The sequence below is a fragment of the Polyodon spathula genome, chromosome 4 (genome assembly GCF_017654505.1).
Source record: "Polyodon spathula isolate WHYD16114869_AA chromosome 4, ASM1765450v1, whole genome shotgun sequence".
Lineage (NCBI taxonomy): Eukaryota > Metazoa > Chordata > Actinopteri > Acipenseriformes > Polyodontidae > Polyodon > Polyodon spathula.
This window is the reverse complement of record NC_054537.1, coordinates 330649-344908: the sequence shown is the minus strand read 5'-3', so window position 1 is coordinate 344908 and position 14260 is coordinate 330649. Positions and strand designations below refer to the sequence as shown.

The following is a 14260-nucleotide window of genomic DNA, read 5'->3' as shown; positions in this document are numbered from 1 at the left end:
GCTTTGGAGAGAATCCAGGGAAATGCAATTCCACTAATCCCCAGGGCTACAAGGTACAAGCTATTGAAGGTAGAGGGGTCTATTTACCCTAGAACAAAGAAGGGTCAGGGGAAGACATTAAAATCCTAAAATTACTCAGCTAAGTTAACCCTTGCCACTGTCTCAGGCATAGCATAGAGACCAGGACACACTCGCAAACTGAGTGGACAGACCTTGGACAGACGGGTGGAGACACCTTCGTATACAGTGGTGAGTGTATGGAGAGGACTGTGTTGTGTCTGCAGAGACGAGGACACAGACCTTGGACAGAGGAGTGGAGACACTTTCTTATACGGTGGTGAGTGTATGGAGAGGACTGTGTTGTGTCTGCAGAGATGAGGACAGAGACCTTGGACAGAGGAGTGGAGACACTTTCTTATACAGTGGTGAGTGTATGCAGAGGACTGTGTTGTGTCTGCAGAGATGAGGACACAGACCTTGGACAGAGGAGTGGAGACACTTTCTTATACAGTGGTGAGTGTATGCAGAGGACTGTGTTGTGTCTGCAGAGATGAGGACACAGACCTTGGACAGAGGAGTGGAGACACTTTCTTATACAGTGGTGAGTGTATGCAGAGGACTGTGTTGTGTCTGCAGAGATGAGGACACAGACCTTGGACAGAGGAGTGGAGACACTTTCTTATACAGTGGTGAGTGTATGGAGAGGACTGTGTTGTGTCTGCAGAGACGAGGACACAGACCTTGGACAGAGGAGTGGAGACACTTTCTTATACAGTGGTGAGTGTATTCAGAGGACTGTGTTGTGTCTGCAGAGACGAGGACAGAGACCTTGGACAGAGGAGTGGAGACACTTTCTTATACAGTGGTGAGTGTATTCAGAGGACTGTGTTGTGTCTGCTGAATCATTGAGATCAATCAGCTCTGGGATTAATCAGCTACTAGGAACCAGACAAGCACGAAGGACCGAACAGAGCTACAAAATAATTAAAGTATACCTTTCAACAAATGTACTGCCAGCATTTTGTCGGTGTCACTTTCGTCTACAAGAAAGGCACACACTTCGTGATAAAGATGTGTTTTAATGCTATTTTTTCACCTCTATCGCCTGCTCCTTGTAGACTCCTGTACTTCAGTGCTGTATTCCATTAATACCCAGCATGCTGCTGTCGCTTCTTCCTCAGAAACATACGCAGAATTCACCCCTTCCTCACCAACTACTCCACGCAGCTCCTAGTTCAGACCCTGGTACTGTCCCACCTTGACTACTGCAACTCCCTCCTGGCCGGGCTTCCTGCCTCTGCTACCCATCCACTCCAGCTCATCCAAAACTCTGCTGCTCACCTTGTCTTTTCCCTTCCAGACCATGTGTCTGCTAGTGATAATGATTCAGCATCAGTCCCAGGGCTTGGTAACCCATCTCATACACTCACCATGTGTCTGCTAGTGATAATGATTCAGCATCAGTACCAGGGCTTGGTAACCCATCTCATACACTCACCATGTGTCTGCTAGTGACAATGATTCAGCATCAGTACCAGGGCTTGGTAACCCATCTCATACACTCACCATGTGTCTGCTAGTGACAATGATTCAGCATCAGTACCAGGGCTTGGTAACCCATCCCATACACTCACCATGTGTCTGCTAGTGACAATGATTCAGCATCAGTACCAGGGCTTGGTAACCCAACTCATACACTCACTATGTGATTAATGACCAATCATCAAAGCCTTTCAGCATTCCTACACTAAGCAGATTACACATCGTTTATAGTAGTTTATTTCAAATGTTATTATATATACACACTACCCAGGGTTGTATCGACTCACCAACCATGTGTTTTCTGACATGAGCCATTGTGTAGAATTTCTTTTCACAGATCTCACATGAGAATTTCTTTTCTGCATAGCCGTGGACAATTTTATTGTGTTCATGGAGAGACCAGAGCTTCTTAAACGCCTTTCCACAGGTTACACACTGAAACAGAACAGGCATGTGTTAGAGAGCTCTGAGCCAGAAACATGAAAGCAGTAACACATGAAACAAAACAGGTTTCAGGAACATCAGAAGAGGTGTAGGAAACACAGTGATAACAGCAAGGCAGAGGTGTAGGAAACATAGTGATAACAGCAAGGCAGAGGTGTAGGAGACACAGTGATAACAGCAAGGCAGAGGTGTAGGAGACACAGTGATAACAGCAAGGCAGAGGTGTAGGAAACACAGTGATAACAGCAAGGCAGAGGTGTAGGAAACACAGTGATAACAGCAAGGCAGAGGTGTAGGAAACACAGTGATAACAGCAAGGCAGAGGTGTAGGAGACACAGTGATAACAGCAAGGCAGAGGTGTAGGAGACACAGTGATAACAGCAAGGCAGAGGTGTAGGAAACACAGTGATAACAGCAAGGCAGAGGTGTAGGAGACACAGTGATAACAGCAAGGCAGAGGTGTAGGAGACACAGTGATAACAGCAAGGCAGAGGTGTAGGAAACACAGTGATAACAGCAAGGCAGAGGTGTAGGAAACACAGTGATAACAGCAAGGCAGAGGTGTAGGAAACACAGTGATAACAGCAAGGCAGAGGTGTAGGAAACACAGTGATAACAGCAAGGCAGAGGTGTAGGAAACACAGTGATAACAGCAAGGCCTACCTGGATGTTTTTCTCGCAGTCCGTCTGGTGGTGCAGCAGCAGCTCGCTCTCCAGTAGAAATCTCTTGCCGCACCGTTCACAGATCTGCATCCTGCTGTGCGTCACGTTCATGTGCTTCTCTAGGTACCAGCGGTTGTTGAAGACCCGCGGGCACTTCTTACAAGGGAAATGCTCTTTGTCTTCCAGTTTCACCTTCTGGCCCAAGCCTTCCTGGTCTGTCTTCCTCTTCCTCCTCCTGTGGTTCCCAACCACCTTGACGCTGCTCTCAACTTGCTGTGTGGACACTGTGGCCTTGGCATCTCCCGAAACTCTGGTCCTCCTCCGCGGCCTCTCCACTTTTGCCTTTTTGACTTCCGGAATGTCATTATTATCTTCTTCCTCATCATCATCCTCATCTTCGCTGGAGTCCACCAGGTCATCGTCTTCTTCAGTCTGATCTTCATCCTCTTCTCCAACATCTGCATCTTCACCATCATCATCATCATGTTCTTCCTCCTCCTCATCCTCCTCCTCCTCCTCCTCCTCAGTGTCCTGCTCTTCACCACGGCACACTCCCAGCATGGCGGTGGCCTCGATGGATGAAGCTTTGCCTTCTGTCCCTTTGGAAACATTCAGGGTTTGGTTGTTGAGGTTGACCTCCACAATGATCTGCTCCCGATTGAAAGTGCCATGACTGTCCGAGGTTTTGGATTCCTCTGCGTCTCCCTCAATCTTGCAAGACCCCGGCCCGCGACATTCCTCCTCCTTAAAATACTCCTTGTGCTGGTGCTTCGGTCCAGCGTTGTCCTCGACGCGTACAGAGTAGGGATTGTTGCCCTCTCTGGCGTAGATTTTGGTGTGGGGAGGATCCACCTCTTGCTTGATCTCTCGGTAGAACTGCAAGGGAAGTGGGTTGCCTTGGCCGTCCTGCTTGGACATGTTCCCTGTGATGGTCAAGGTCAATGAGCGGTTGTTGATGAGCTCCTGACAGGAAGTCACAATGTCACTCATCTGAAAGACAGCGGCCGCGTTCAACACATCCTGTACGTTGCAGGAGTTCACCAGCAGCTTCGAGGTGTAGATGAAGTTAAGGATCTGCTGAAGGCCTTGAGAAGTCAGAGCTTCCAGGGAAAGCTCCACCCTCTGGAGCTGCTTGTTCTGGGTGAAGAGCGAGTGAAAGAACTGGCTGTAGGCTGCAAGGACCCCCTTGTGTGCAGGAAACGTGTTCTTCTGCCGAACCAACACAATGTCTACATCACAAAGATCTGGCTGAAACAGGCGCTGCTCATTGAGTCTGTCCATCAAACAAGTGAAGTGGAGAGCAACATCCTCCAGCAGAGAGAACTCTGTGGAAGGGAACTCAGTCGTCTTTTCTGCTATCAGCTGAGAAGAGAAAGCAAAGCAGAGTGAGTGAAAGAATGAGAAGAACAATGAGATTGTTGCTTTGGCTTAATGTCCTTACCTCAGCCACAAGGTAAACTAACCACTCAACTGCTACTGACGTACCTGACAGGGCTCAGAAATGAGAAACGTCCCTATTAAACACATGTTTAAAAACAGAAAAGCTGAATTGCCGTTATTTCTCTCTACTCTTTGAGAAGTTCTTCAGGTAATATTGAGTCTGTGGTTTCAATTTCATGTTACACAGTTTTCCTTTGATTAGGAGCTGTGTTACCATCTTGCATTTCATGATGCATCTGATTATTTTCTGCATTTTGTTTTGTTGATGTGACAGTACAAGAAAGTTACCTCCTGCTTCTGAGGCTATCTTGTCAACTCAATTGAAGTGTGTCATGTGTGTGGGGAAGTAGTTGACTTGTGTGCCTTCATTTTTTTTTCTCCAGTGCTGTGCGAGTCAAGAATCAGAGGCTAAAATAAACATTAGGAACCACGTGATTTGTTTTATTCCTGTTGCTGTACTTGAAGCCTGTGTTGTGTTTGCTTGAGTTGGGCTTAGGGTTAGGGTTGCTGTGCTTGAAACCTTGCACCAGACTGTGTTGTGTCTGCTTGAGTTGGGGTCGGGACTGGGGTTGCTGTGCTTGAAACCTTGCACCAGACTGTGTTGTGTCTGCTTGAGTTGGGGTCGGGACTAGGGTTGCTGTGCTTGAAACCTTGCACCAGACTGTGTTGTGTCTGCTTGAGTTGGGGTCGGGACTGGGGTTGATGTGCTTGAAACCTTGCACCAGACTGTGTTGAGTCTGCTTGAGTTGGGGTCGGGACTGGGGTTGATGTGCTTGAAACCTTGCACCAGGCTGTGTTGTGTCTGCTTGAGTTGGGGTCGGGACTGGGGTTGGGGTTGCTGTGCTTGAAACCTTGCACCAGACTGTGTTGTGTCTGCTTGAGTTGGGGTCGGGACTGGGGTTGATGTGCTTGAAACCTTGCACCAGACTGTGTTGTGTCTGCTTGAGTTGGGGTCGGGACTGGGGTTGGGGTGTGCTGTGCTTGAAACCTTGCACCAGACTGTGTTGTGTCTGCTTGAGTTGGGGTCGGGACTGGGGTTGATGTGCTTGAAACCTTGCACCAGGCTGTGTTGTGTCTGCTTGAGTTGGGGTCGGGACTGGGGTTGGGGTTGCTGTGCTTGAAACCTTGCACCAGACTGTGTTGTGTCTGCTTGAGTTGGGGTCGGGACTGGGGTTGCTGTGCTTGAAACCTTGCACCAGACTGTGTTGTGTCTGCTTGAGTTGGGGTCGGGACTGGGGTTGGGGTTGCTGTGCTTGAAACCTTGCACCAGACTGTGTTGTGTCTGCTTGAGTTGGGGTCGGGACTGGGGTTGGGGTTGCTGTGCTTGAAACCTTGCACCAGACTGTGTTGTGTCTGCTTGAGTTGGGGTCGGGACTAGGGTTGGGGTTGGACAGAAAGGTTAGGCAGCAGTTTGGGTAGTTTTGGTGAATTTATCATAGGTTGATCTTCATAAACTTTATTCTTTTGATTATTTCTTTTTGTAATCCCTGTATTACATAATTTTTCGTGCTTTATAATTTTATATAGATCTAATTTGCTTGTTTACCGTCCCCAACTTCTATATAAAACAGTAAATAAATAAACAGAATAACTATTTGTACAATCGAAAAACTTTTATTTATCATGATATATTTGAAATACAATCGATTAGTACTTATTGATCTTTTGTCTCCCCTCCAACAACACTTTGCAGGATATATTTTTTCTCCTGATCTGTAATAAAAAAACAATTTGATTGAATTTATGATTTCATTTTTTTTGTCTCCTCATCCATTTAAAAACATTTCTGTAATTATCTGATCTGATTTTTTCCTGTTCTATTTAGTAAAAACCCCAAAATAATACTGCTTTATACTATATTGATTTGATTGTGTTCTCCTTCCCCAGATCCCCTAAAACCTTTTGATTGAAATTTTTGTCGTCTTCTTTAAAAACAGAACAACTTTATATTCTGTATATAAAAATATATTAAACTGCAATCTATATTTGTCAGTTCTCCCCATATATATATATTGTAGCAAACCTCCATTAACGCAGGCATGTGCATCACACATCCACAGACAGGCAGAGGGTGGGCGCGAACCCAGGACCTCTTGCACTAAAGCATAGCACCAATACCGCTGTACAAAAGAGCTGGCTCCTTTGCAAGGAGCGTATATCGGGCATATGTCTTTGTATGTGATTACATTACCTACCAGCCATATATATGTCCTGAAAAAAGGTTGATTTTAAAAAACAACTTTATAACAGGAAATTTTGGCTGGTATTAAAATTTGGCAGATTTGCTACCTTGGTAGATTGATGGTTTCTGAATTGTCGTTTTTCACTTGACATGTTCACAAAGAAATGCCACAGTTTTGTATTTCTACTTTTAATTTCAAAAGCATTCAAATACATAATGAAATCTGTCTTCTAAAACTCATTTACAGTAACTCATTATAGCATCTACGTCACCGCAGCAACTTGGATAAGAACAAAGAAGGCTCTCTAAAAGTAATTACAGCATTATCATTATATAGTCCTTCATTTTAGGATAACAGTAATTGGAAAGGATTAGTAGCTGCAGCACACTTTAACGATGCAACTTTGCAAACTCTCAGTTTTAAAATGTAGAGACAGTATTGCACATGTGAAAACTTTAACAATAAAGCCGAAACTAAAATGCTTTAAATTTAAAACTAGTTAATAGACTAGCAAGCACTGGTAAAATCAACACATTTTTATATACAGTGAAACACTAATTTATTTTAACATATTGTTTAGGGAAGTTGCAATACCTGCACGGTGGGGGTCTTAATAGCAGTATCTACAATGAATCAACAATAACAATCCAAAACAAATGTGCTTTTTGTTAGACTTTCTAACAGTCGGGAATAAACTATGTGGCTGTTACAGTACTTAATTAACCCCTTGTAAAAAAATAACACAAAACTGCTGAAACATAAAAAAAGAGTCGTCGTTGTACAGGTACCACAGTAGCAGGTGCAGTTTACTTCCTGATCGCATCATCCATTCCACATTTTCTAAATCCACTGATGTACATGTCTGGTCTCCTTTAATTGTTTTCAAGCAAATTAGCTTCATCATCACACTGCCATTCTCATATTCATTTTGACATGTGACACATTCTTTCCCTTGCCCAGCGCTCCTTTAACCTGTGCTGCATGCCAGTCTGTCAGAGGGCGGGATCACTCACTGTATGCCACACTCTGATTGGTGGAAGAATAATCCAATTACAACTGCCAATAAGACCAAAATAAATTCCCTGCCAAAATTTCCTCTTATACTGTATATTAAATTAGTTTTTACTGAATTAAGAAAGTTGACATAAGAAAGTTTACAAACAAGAGGAGGCCATTCGGCCCATCTTGCTTGTTTGGTTGTTAGTAGCTTATTGATTCCAGAATCTCATCAAGCAGCTTCTTGAAGGATCCCAGGGTGTCAGCTTCAACAACATTACTGGAGAGTTGGTTCCAGACTCCCTCAATTCTCTGTGTGAAAAAGTGCCTCCTATTTTCTTCTCTGAATGCCCCTTTAGCTAATCTCCCCTGGTCCTTGTTTCTTTATTCCGGTCAAAAAAGTCCCTTGGGTCGACATTATCAATACCTTTTAGGATTTTGAATGCTTGAATTAGGTCGCTGCGTAGTCTTCTTTGTTCAAGCTGAATAGATTAAATTATTTTAGCCTGTCTGCACATGCCATTTAACCCCAGAATCTGGTCGCTCTTCTTTGCACTCTTTCTAGAGCAGCAATATCCTTTTTGTGACAAGGTGACCAGAACTGAACACAATATTCTAGATGAGGTCTTACTAATGCATTGTACAGTTTTAACATTACTTCCCTTGATTTAAATTCAACACTTTGCATTATATATCTGAGCATTTTGTTGGCCTTTTTTTATAGCTTCCCCACATTGTCTAGATGAAGACATTTCTGAGTCACCATAAACTTTTTCATAGATTTCTTCTCCAATTTCAATATCGCCCATAGGATATTTATAATGCACATTGGTATTGCCTGCGTGCAGTACCTTACACATTTTTTTTTAACCACTGGACCACTAGCTGAAGTACCCTGAATGCTGTCTAGATCATTTTGAATGACCTTTGCTGCTGCAATGGTGTTTGCCACTCCTCCTATTTTTGTGTTATCTGCAAAATTAAACAAGTTTGCTTACTATACCAGAATCTAAGTCATTAATGTAGATTAGGAATAGCAGAGGACCTACATATGCTAGAAATGAAGCTGGAAGAAATGAGACAGCAACAGGATCTCGAGAAGCTGGCACACCCACAATTCATGGAAGTCTGCACCACCCCTAACAGAATGAAAGCCACCAGGGAGATAGAAGGTCAGAACAGCTGGGTTCAGGTAGGCAGAAGCAGGGAGAAAAAGAAACTTTGTCAAACACAACCACCAGAAATCAAAACAACCAACAAATTTCAGTCACTTCAAAATTTTGATGAGCAAAACCAACAACAAGAGAACGAAAGGAACAACATCCAGGAGTAAAGGACAAGATCAAAACTGTGGTATTTTCTGGCATACTACCGGCACCTTGCAAAGGACCATATGGACAGCTGGAAATAATTTATCTAAACGCATGGCTGAAGACGTGGTGCACATGGGAAGGCTTCGCCTATCTTGATCACTGGACCACATTCTACAACGAGGACTATCTGTATAGACGGGATGGACTGCATTTAAATAACAAGGGAACCAGTCTACTTGAAGAAAAGAAGACTACGCGGCGATCTAATTGAAGCATTCAAAATTCTAAAAGGTATTGACAATGTCGACCCAAGGGACTTTTTCGACCTGAAAAAAGGAAACAAGGACCAGGGGTCACAAATGGAGATTAGACAAAGGGGCATTCAGAACAGAAAATAGGAAGCACTTTTTTACACAGAGAATCGTGAGGGTCTGGAATCAACTCCCCAGTAATGTTGTTGAAGCTGACACCCAGGGATCCTTCAAGAAGCTGCTTGATGAGATTCTGGGATCAATAAGCTACTAACAACCAAACGAACAAGATGGGCCGAATGGCCTCCTCTCATTTGTAAACTTTCATATGTTCTTGTGTTTGCAATTTTCCAGTCTGTCGGTACAACCCCTGTGTTAAGAGACCGTTGCATGATCTTGGTTAGCGGTAAATAACTTCTTTCATTACTTTGAGGGGATTTGTTTATTTTAAGAGCTCCTAGTCCTTTTATCACTTCTGCCTCAGTTATGCTAAAGTTATTTAAAACTGGATAGGAATAGATCGACATGTGGGGCATTTGTAAAAACTTGTGAAATGTAACAATTTAGTATATTTGCTATTTTTTTCTCTTCATCAATGATTTTTCCATTTGTATCTCTTAGACATTTTACCTGCTCTTTGAATGTTCTTTTCCTATTATAATATCGGAAAAGCTTTTTGGAATTGGTTTTAGTCCCCTTAGCAATGCTAATTTCTATCTCTCTCTGGCCTTTCTAACTGCCTTTTTGATTTGAGTTTGCAGTTCCAAGTACTTTTTCTGTGTACTTTATTCTTGGTCTCTTGTAAAGTGTCTTTTTTCTCTGAATATTTTTTTTAAATTGATCAATTAAACCATTTTGGCCATTATTAGTTGTTACTATCTCCACTCCCCTCACAAAACACATAATTGTGTAGAATCTCATTTTATTATTGCATTTTTTTAATAAATGTATTTGTACTGGGCAGTGGATGGTATTTTGTCAAGAAATGTCACACGGCTCCTTAGTGCACAGTCTGTTGCTAACCTCCTAACAGAGTCTGGCTCAGAGAGTGATTTTATGTCAGATGACCGAATATGAGCCGAGTGACACTTCCTCCAGTGTGGAGATCTGTGGCCAGGAAGAGGCCTCTGGAAACTAAGCCTGAGCCCCTGCCTGGACCAAGTACAGCAGGTGGGCCTGTACAGAGGGGGTAGATTTCAGCCATTCTACCACTGGACCCCCCCTAACATCATCTAGCCTCAAATACACAATTTTCTGGCACACCTGGCAGCACTGTGAACCCAACTGGGTTTACCCCAATTCACTTTTTCCAGTTGTTTATCACCGATGAATTTTTTGAACATTTGGTAACCCAGACCAAACGGTATGCTCAGCAATATCTTGCACAGACGGGAAAATGCCAGCATTAACGAGCTGTGAGGAGCTGCTGGCCGATAAATACACTGACAAAAAAAACACAATCCACGATGAGGCTACTGTAGCAGTGCCTGTGCGAGGTGAGGACAGACACACACACACACACAAGCCAAAGTGTGTCCTGGACTACAATAAATACAAGGGAGGCATGGATAGGCCAGACCTGATGCTGGCGCTGTACAATGCTTCAAGGAAGACCACGGTATGGGATAAGAAGCTTGCCATTCACGTGGCCCAGATTTCTTTGCACAATGCCCATGTAGTGTCTCTAACTATGGCACCAGAGAATCACTCACATTTCTGCAATTTCAGACCTCTGTGATCTCCAGCCTTGTGTTTGGTACACAAGAAATACCAGAGACTGAAAGAAACAACGACAAGGCTTAGCACTTGGCATTCTATTCGAACACTGCCACAGTCTGGGAGAAAAGCCAAGCCATAAAAAAGGTGCTGTGTGTGTTCCCACAAGGGCATGCTGAGAGACGCATGTTTCTGCTGTCCATGTGACAGCATTACCTGGGGCTCCAGAGGGATTGTGGGTAACACATCATTGAAAGGAGATGTTATGTTACCTATTCCTAAAGTCCTTATTTTGTGCAGATTCAAAGTGGCCTGGTGTCAGTCTAGCACTGTTTGTTCCAATGTTCATTCTATGCGTTTTGCATACTAAACAGCGGCTAACTCCAGACACACAGGGGGAGAATGTGTCTGCGAAGCTTGCAAAAAATACTGATTTCAAAGCTTTGACTGCTACTCACTTATAACTGTTGGGAGTAGCTTCAGGGCATTCTTACAACATGTAGTGAATGTCACTTCACTTGAGGGTACAGGCAGGGCAGTTATGGGCCCTGTTTTGAGGCATTTTTTGCCTCTTTGCCTTTGCCTCAAAACAGGGCCCATAACTGCCCTGCCTGTACCCTCAAGTGAAGTGACATTCACTACATGATGAAAACACACACACACGCGTTACAACTCTCTAATGATTAAATCAACCAAACAGCATTGCTTTGCGTAACCACGACAACTACGAAAAGAGCATGCAGAGCATCTCAAATTAAAACCGCATATCTAACCCTCATTTTCATTTTTATACCTGCATGTAAATGCCAGAGTGATCCTTGCTTGGAGCCTGCCAGTCCTTTCATAAACACTCCCCCTGTAGCCCTGCTCAATCAGGCACCCGGAATGCATCAGAATGGAGCTAAACACAGACCCAGTCATTTCTGAAAGGTTCAGTCACAATGGGATTGTCTTGAGTAACACCATATTGTAATCCTGCCATTAGCATACAACGCTGTGTTTAGCAGTAAATCTGCATTCAAAAAAATATTATTATATTATCACATTGTTATACCATATACACAAGCATTGCACAATAACACAAAGCAAATTACATTAAAAAAATGCACCGCAGACATGTCAAAATCCTACTTTCAAATAGGTGAAGTGTAATACCCGTTTTATTACCAGAATCTGATCCTCTCAATAACTAATTAATGTTAATATGAAGTTTCATGAGAACTGGATTAGCGGTTCTCCAGGTACAAACAAATCCCCTGGACCAGATGAGATCCTCCCAGTAGTACTCAAAGAAATGAAAGAAGTTATTTACAAACCGCTAACCAAGATCATGCAACAGTCTCTTGACACAGGGGTGGTACCAACAGACTGGAAAATTGCAAACGTAATACCGATCCACAAAAAGGGAAACAAAACTGAACCAGGTAACTACAAACCAATAAGCCTGACTTCTATTATATGTAAACTTATGGAAACTATAATAAGATACAAAATGGACAATTACCTATATGGTAACAGTATCCTGGGAGACAGTCAGCATGGTTTTAGGAAAGGGAGATCGTGTCTAACTAATCTGCTTGATTTTTTTGAGGATGCAACATCGATAATGGATAATTGCAAAGCATACGACATGGTTTATTTAGATTTCCAGAAAGCTTTTGACAAAGTCCCACATAAAAGATTAATTCTCAAACTGAACGCAGTAGGGATTCAAGGAAACACATGTACATGGATTAGGGAGTGGTTAACATGTAGAAAACAGAAAGTACTGATTAGAGGAGAAACCTCAGAATGGAGTGTGGTAACCAGTGGTGTACCACAGGGATCAGTATTAGGTCCTCTGCTATTCCTAATCTACATTAATGATTTAGATTCTGGCAATGATAAGTCAAAAGGGTTGTGATGAGTCAAAGGGTTTTCGGTCTGTGATTCAGCCTCCCGACAGTAGGTGGCATCAAACCAACTCGGGACTTCCCTTACCAAGATCTCGTGACCATGGCAAAAGTCATCTTTTGAGGGGCGGCACCTTGGTGAGGGGCGGAAGTACGAGTATGTAAATTCCAGCCACTGGAGTCAAGTGAAGGATAAGGACACGTGTCAGTTGGGGATTGGTGTTCCACTGACTACAGAGGCGGGACATTACATACTAAAGGGAACGTACTACTGTGTTCGGGGTTGGTCCGAAAGTAAAAGTAGGAGGAGTAACGGGTGAAGGGAGAGACTGGTTTTGTGCAGCGGGATTTTTTTGAAATACTAACATTTCTTTTGTCTTTTTTTTGTTTATGTATGGGTCGCCACGAAGACAATTAAAGACGAGTCATCACGGTTTGTTTTGGATTTCACCCCTGCACTCCTTCCCTCACACCATTTTGTTTTTTTTTTGTTATTTAATCCTTTTTGTTGTGTATAGAAAATAAAAATAAATTATTTTATTTCTGTACACATAAATTACTGTCTGGACATTCCATTTAATACACTCTCGCCTCACACGTGGTGTCAGAAGTGAAAATGGATCCAGCTACAGTTTTGACAATGTTTAGGGAGCAGGAGGAGAAGCGAGAGGAGAGAGAGACACGGCACCTGGAACAGCTCGCCCAGTTCTTGGGACAGCTGGTAGAAAAACTATCAATATCAACATCAGAGAGAGCGGTTGCCCGGATGTTTGCAGCTCAGCCTAATCTTCAGAAGATGACCTCGGAAGATGATCCCGAGGCTTTCTTGATTACTTTTGAGAGAGTGGCAGAGGCTGCAGAGTGGCCTAGGGAACACTGGGCCATGAAATTGGCACCCTGCCTGACAGGGGAAGCTCAGGCAGCGTATCGAGCCCTGACGGCCACGAATGCAGGGGACTATGTTAAAGTTAAAGAAGCCATTCTCTCACGCCTCGGGATCACGGAGGAAACATACCGGCGCCGTTTTCGGGAATACCAGCTGTCCAAGGGGATGCGGCCCCGGGTTGCGGGACAATATCTTTTAGATCAGTGCACCCGGTGGCTGCGGCCAGAAGAACATACACCCCAAGAACTGGTGCAGAAAATAGTTATAGAACAGTTTGCGTCTATACTACCGCCAGGGAATCGAGAGTGGATTAAGAGGAATAGACCTACCACTCTCGAGGATGCCCTCCTCCTGGCGGAGGCCTACGAAGACGCAAACGAAGGTGCCGGGTCAGACCCCACTCCTGCCCCTAAACTAACTCGGACCAACCAACCAATGAAGCCCAGAGGGGGTAACCGGACCTTCAGACCATGGAGGTCGAGGTTAGCCCCATCCTGGGCGAGAGAGAATCCCCCTAACCTGCCGGTCGCGGACTCGCAGGACAGATTAACTCCGTTGATGCCTCCTAACCAAGTGTGCTACCAATGTAATGAGCCTGGACACATTGCCAGGAATTGTCCAGTAATAAAGGTGGACCTGGCGACAAGATCCTGGTCAGCAGTAACAGGTAGGAACACTGGGGAATGTCGGGAGGGCCCTTATCAGTTAAGAGTACAGGTCGGGGGAAAGAGTACTTACGCATTTGCGGACTCTGGGTGTGCACAAACATTGATTCGGCAAGCTCTCTTGGATGGGGTAGCCTGGGAGCCACAGGGTAAAGTGGCTATCTCCTGTATTCATGGAGAAACTCGGGTTTATCCCACCACTAAAGTTAGACTTATTGTAGGTGATTATTCAGCTTGCGTTAAAGTGGCTGTAGCGCAATGTTTACCA

The 14260-nt window shown here is 43.9% G+C and overlaps 1 protein-coding gene across 4 annotated transcripts in view; it reads right to left on the bottom strand.

Moving 5' to 3' along the window:
* LOC121314024 (zinc finger and BTB domain-containing protein 47-like) overlaps positions 1–14260 on the bottom strand; it is a 53113-nt gene that overhangs the window by 17347 nt on the left and 21506 nt on the right. For all 4 annotated transcript variants that reach the window (XM_041246790.1, XM_041246788.1, XM_041246791.1 and 1 more), the window contains exons 2-3: positions 2651–4012; positions 1830–1977 (exon numbers count right to left, since the gene is read on the bottom strand). In XM_041246790.1, coding sequence (XP_041102724.1) covers positions 1830–1977; positions 2651–4012 — 1510 coding nt within the window. The remainder of the gene's footprint in view (positions 1–1829; positions 1978–2650; positions 4013–14260) is intronic.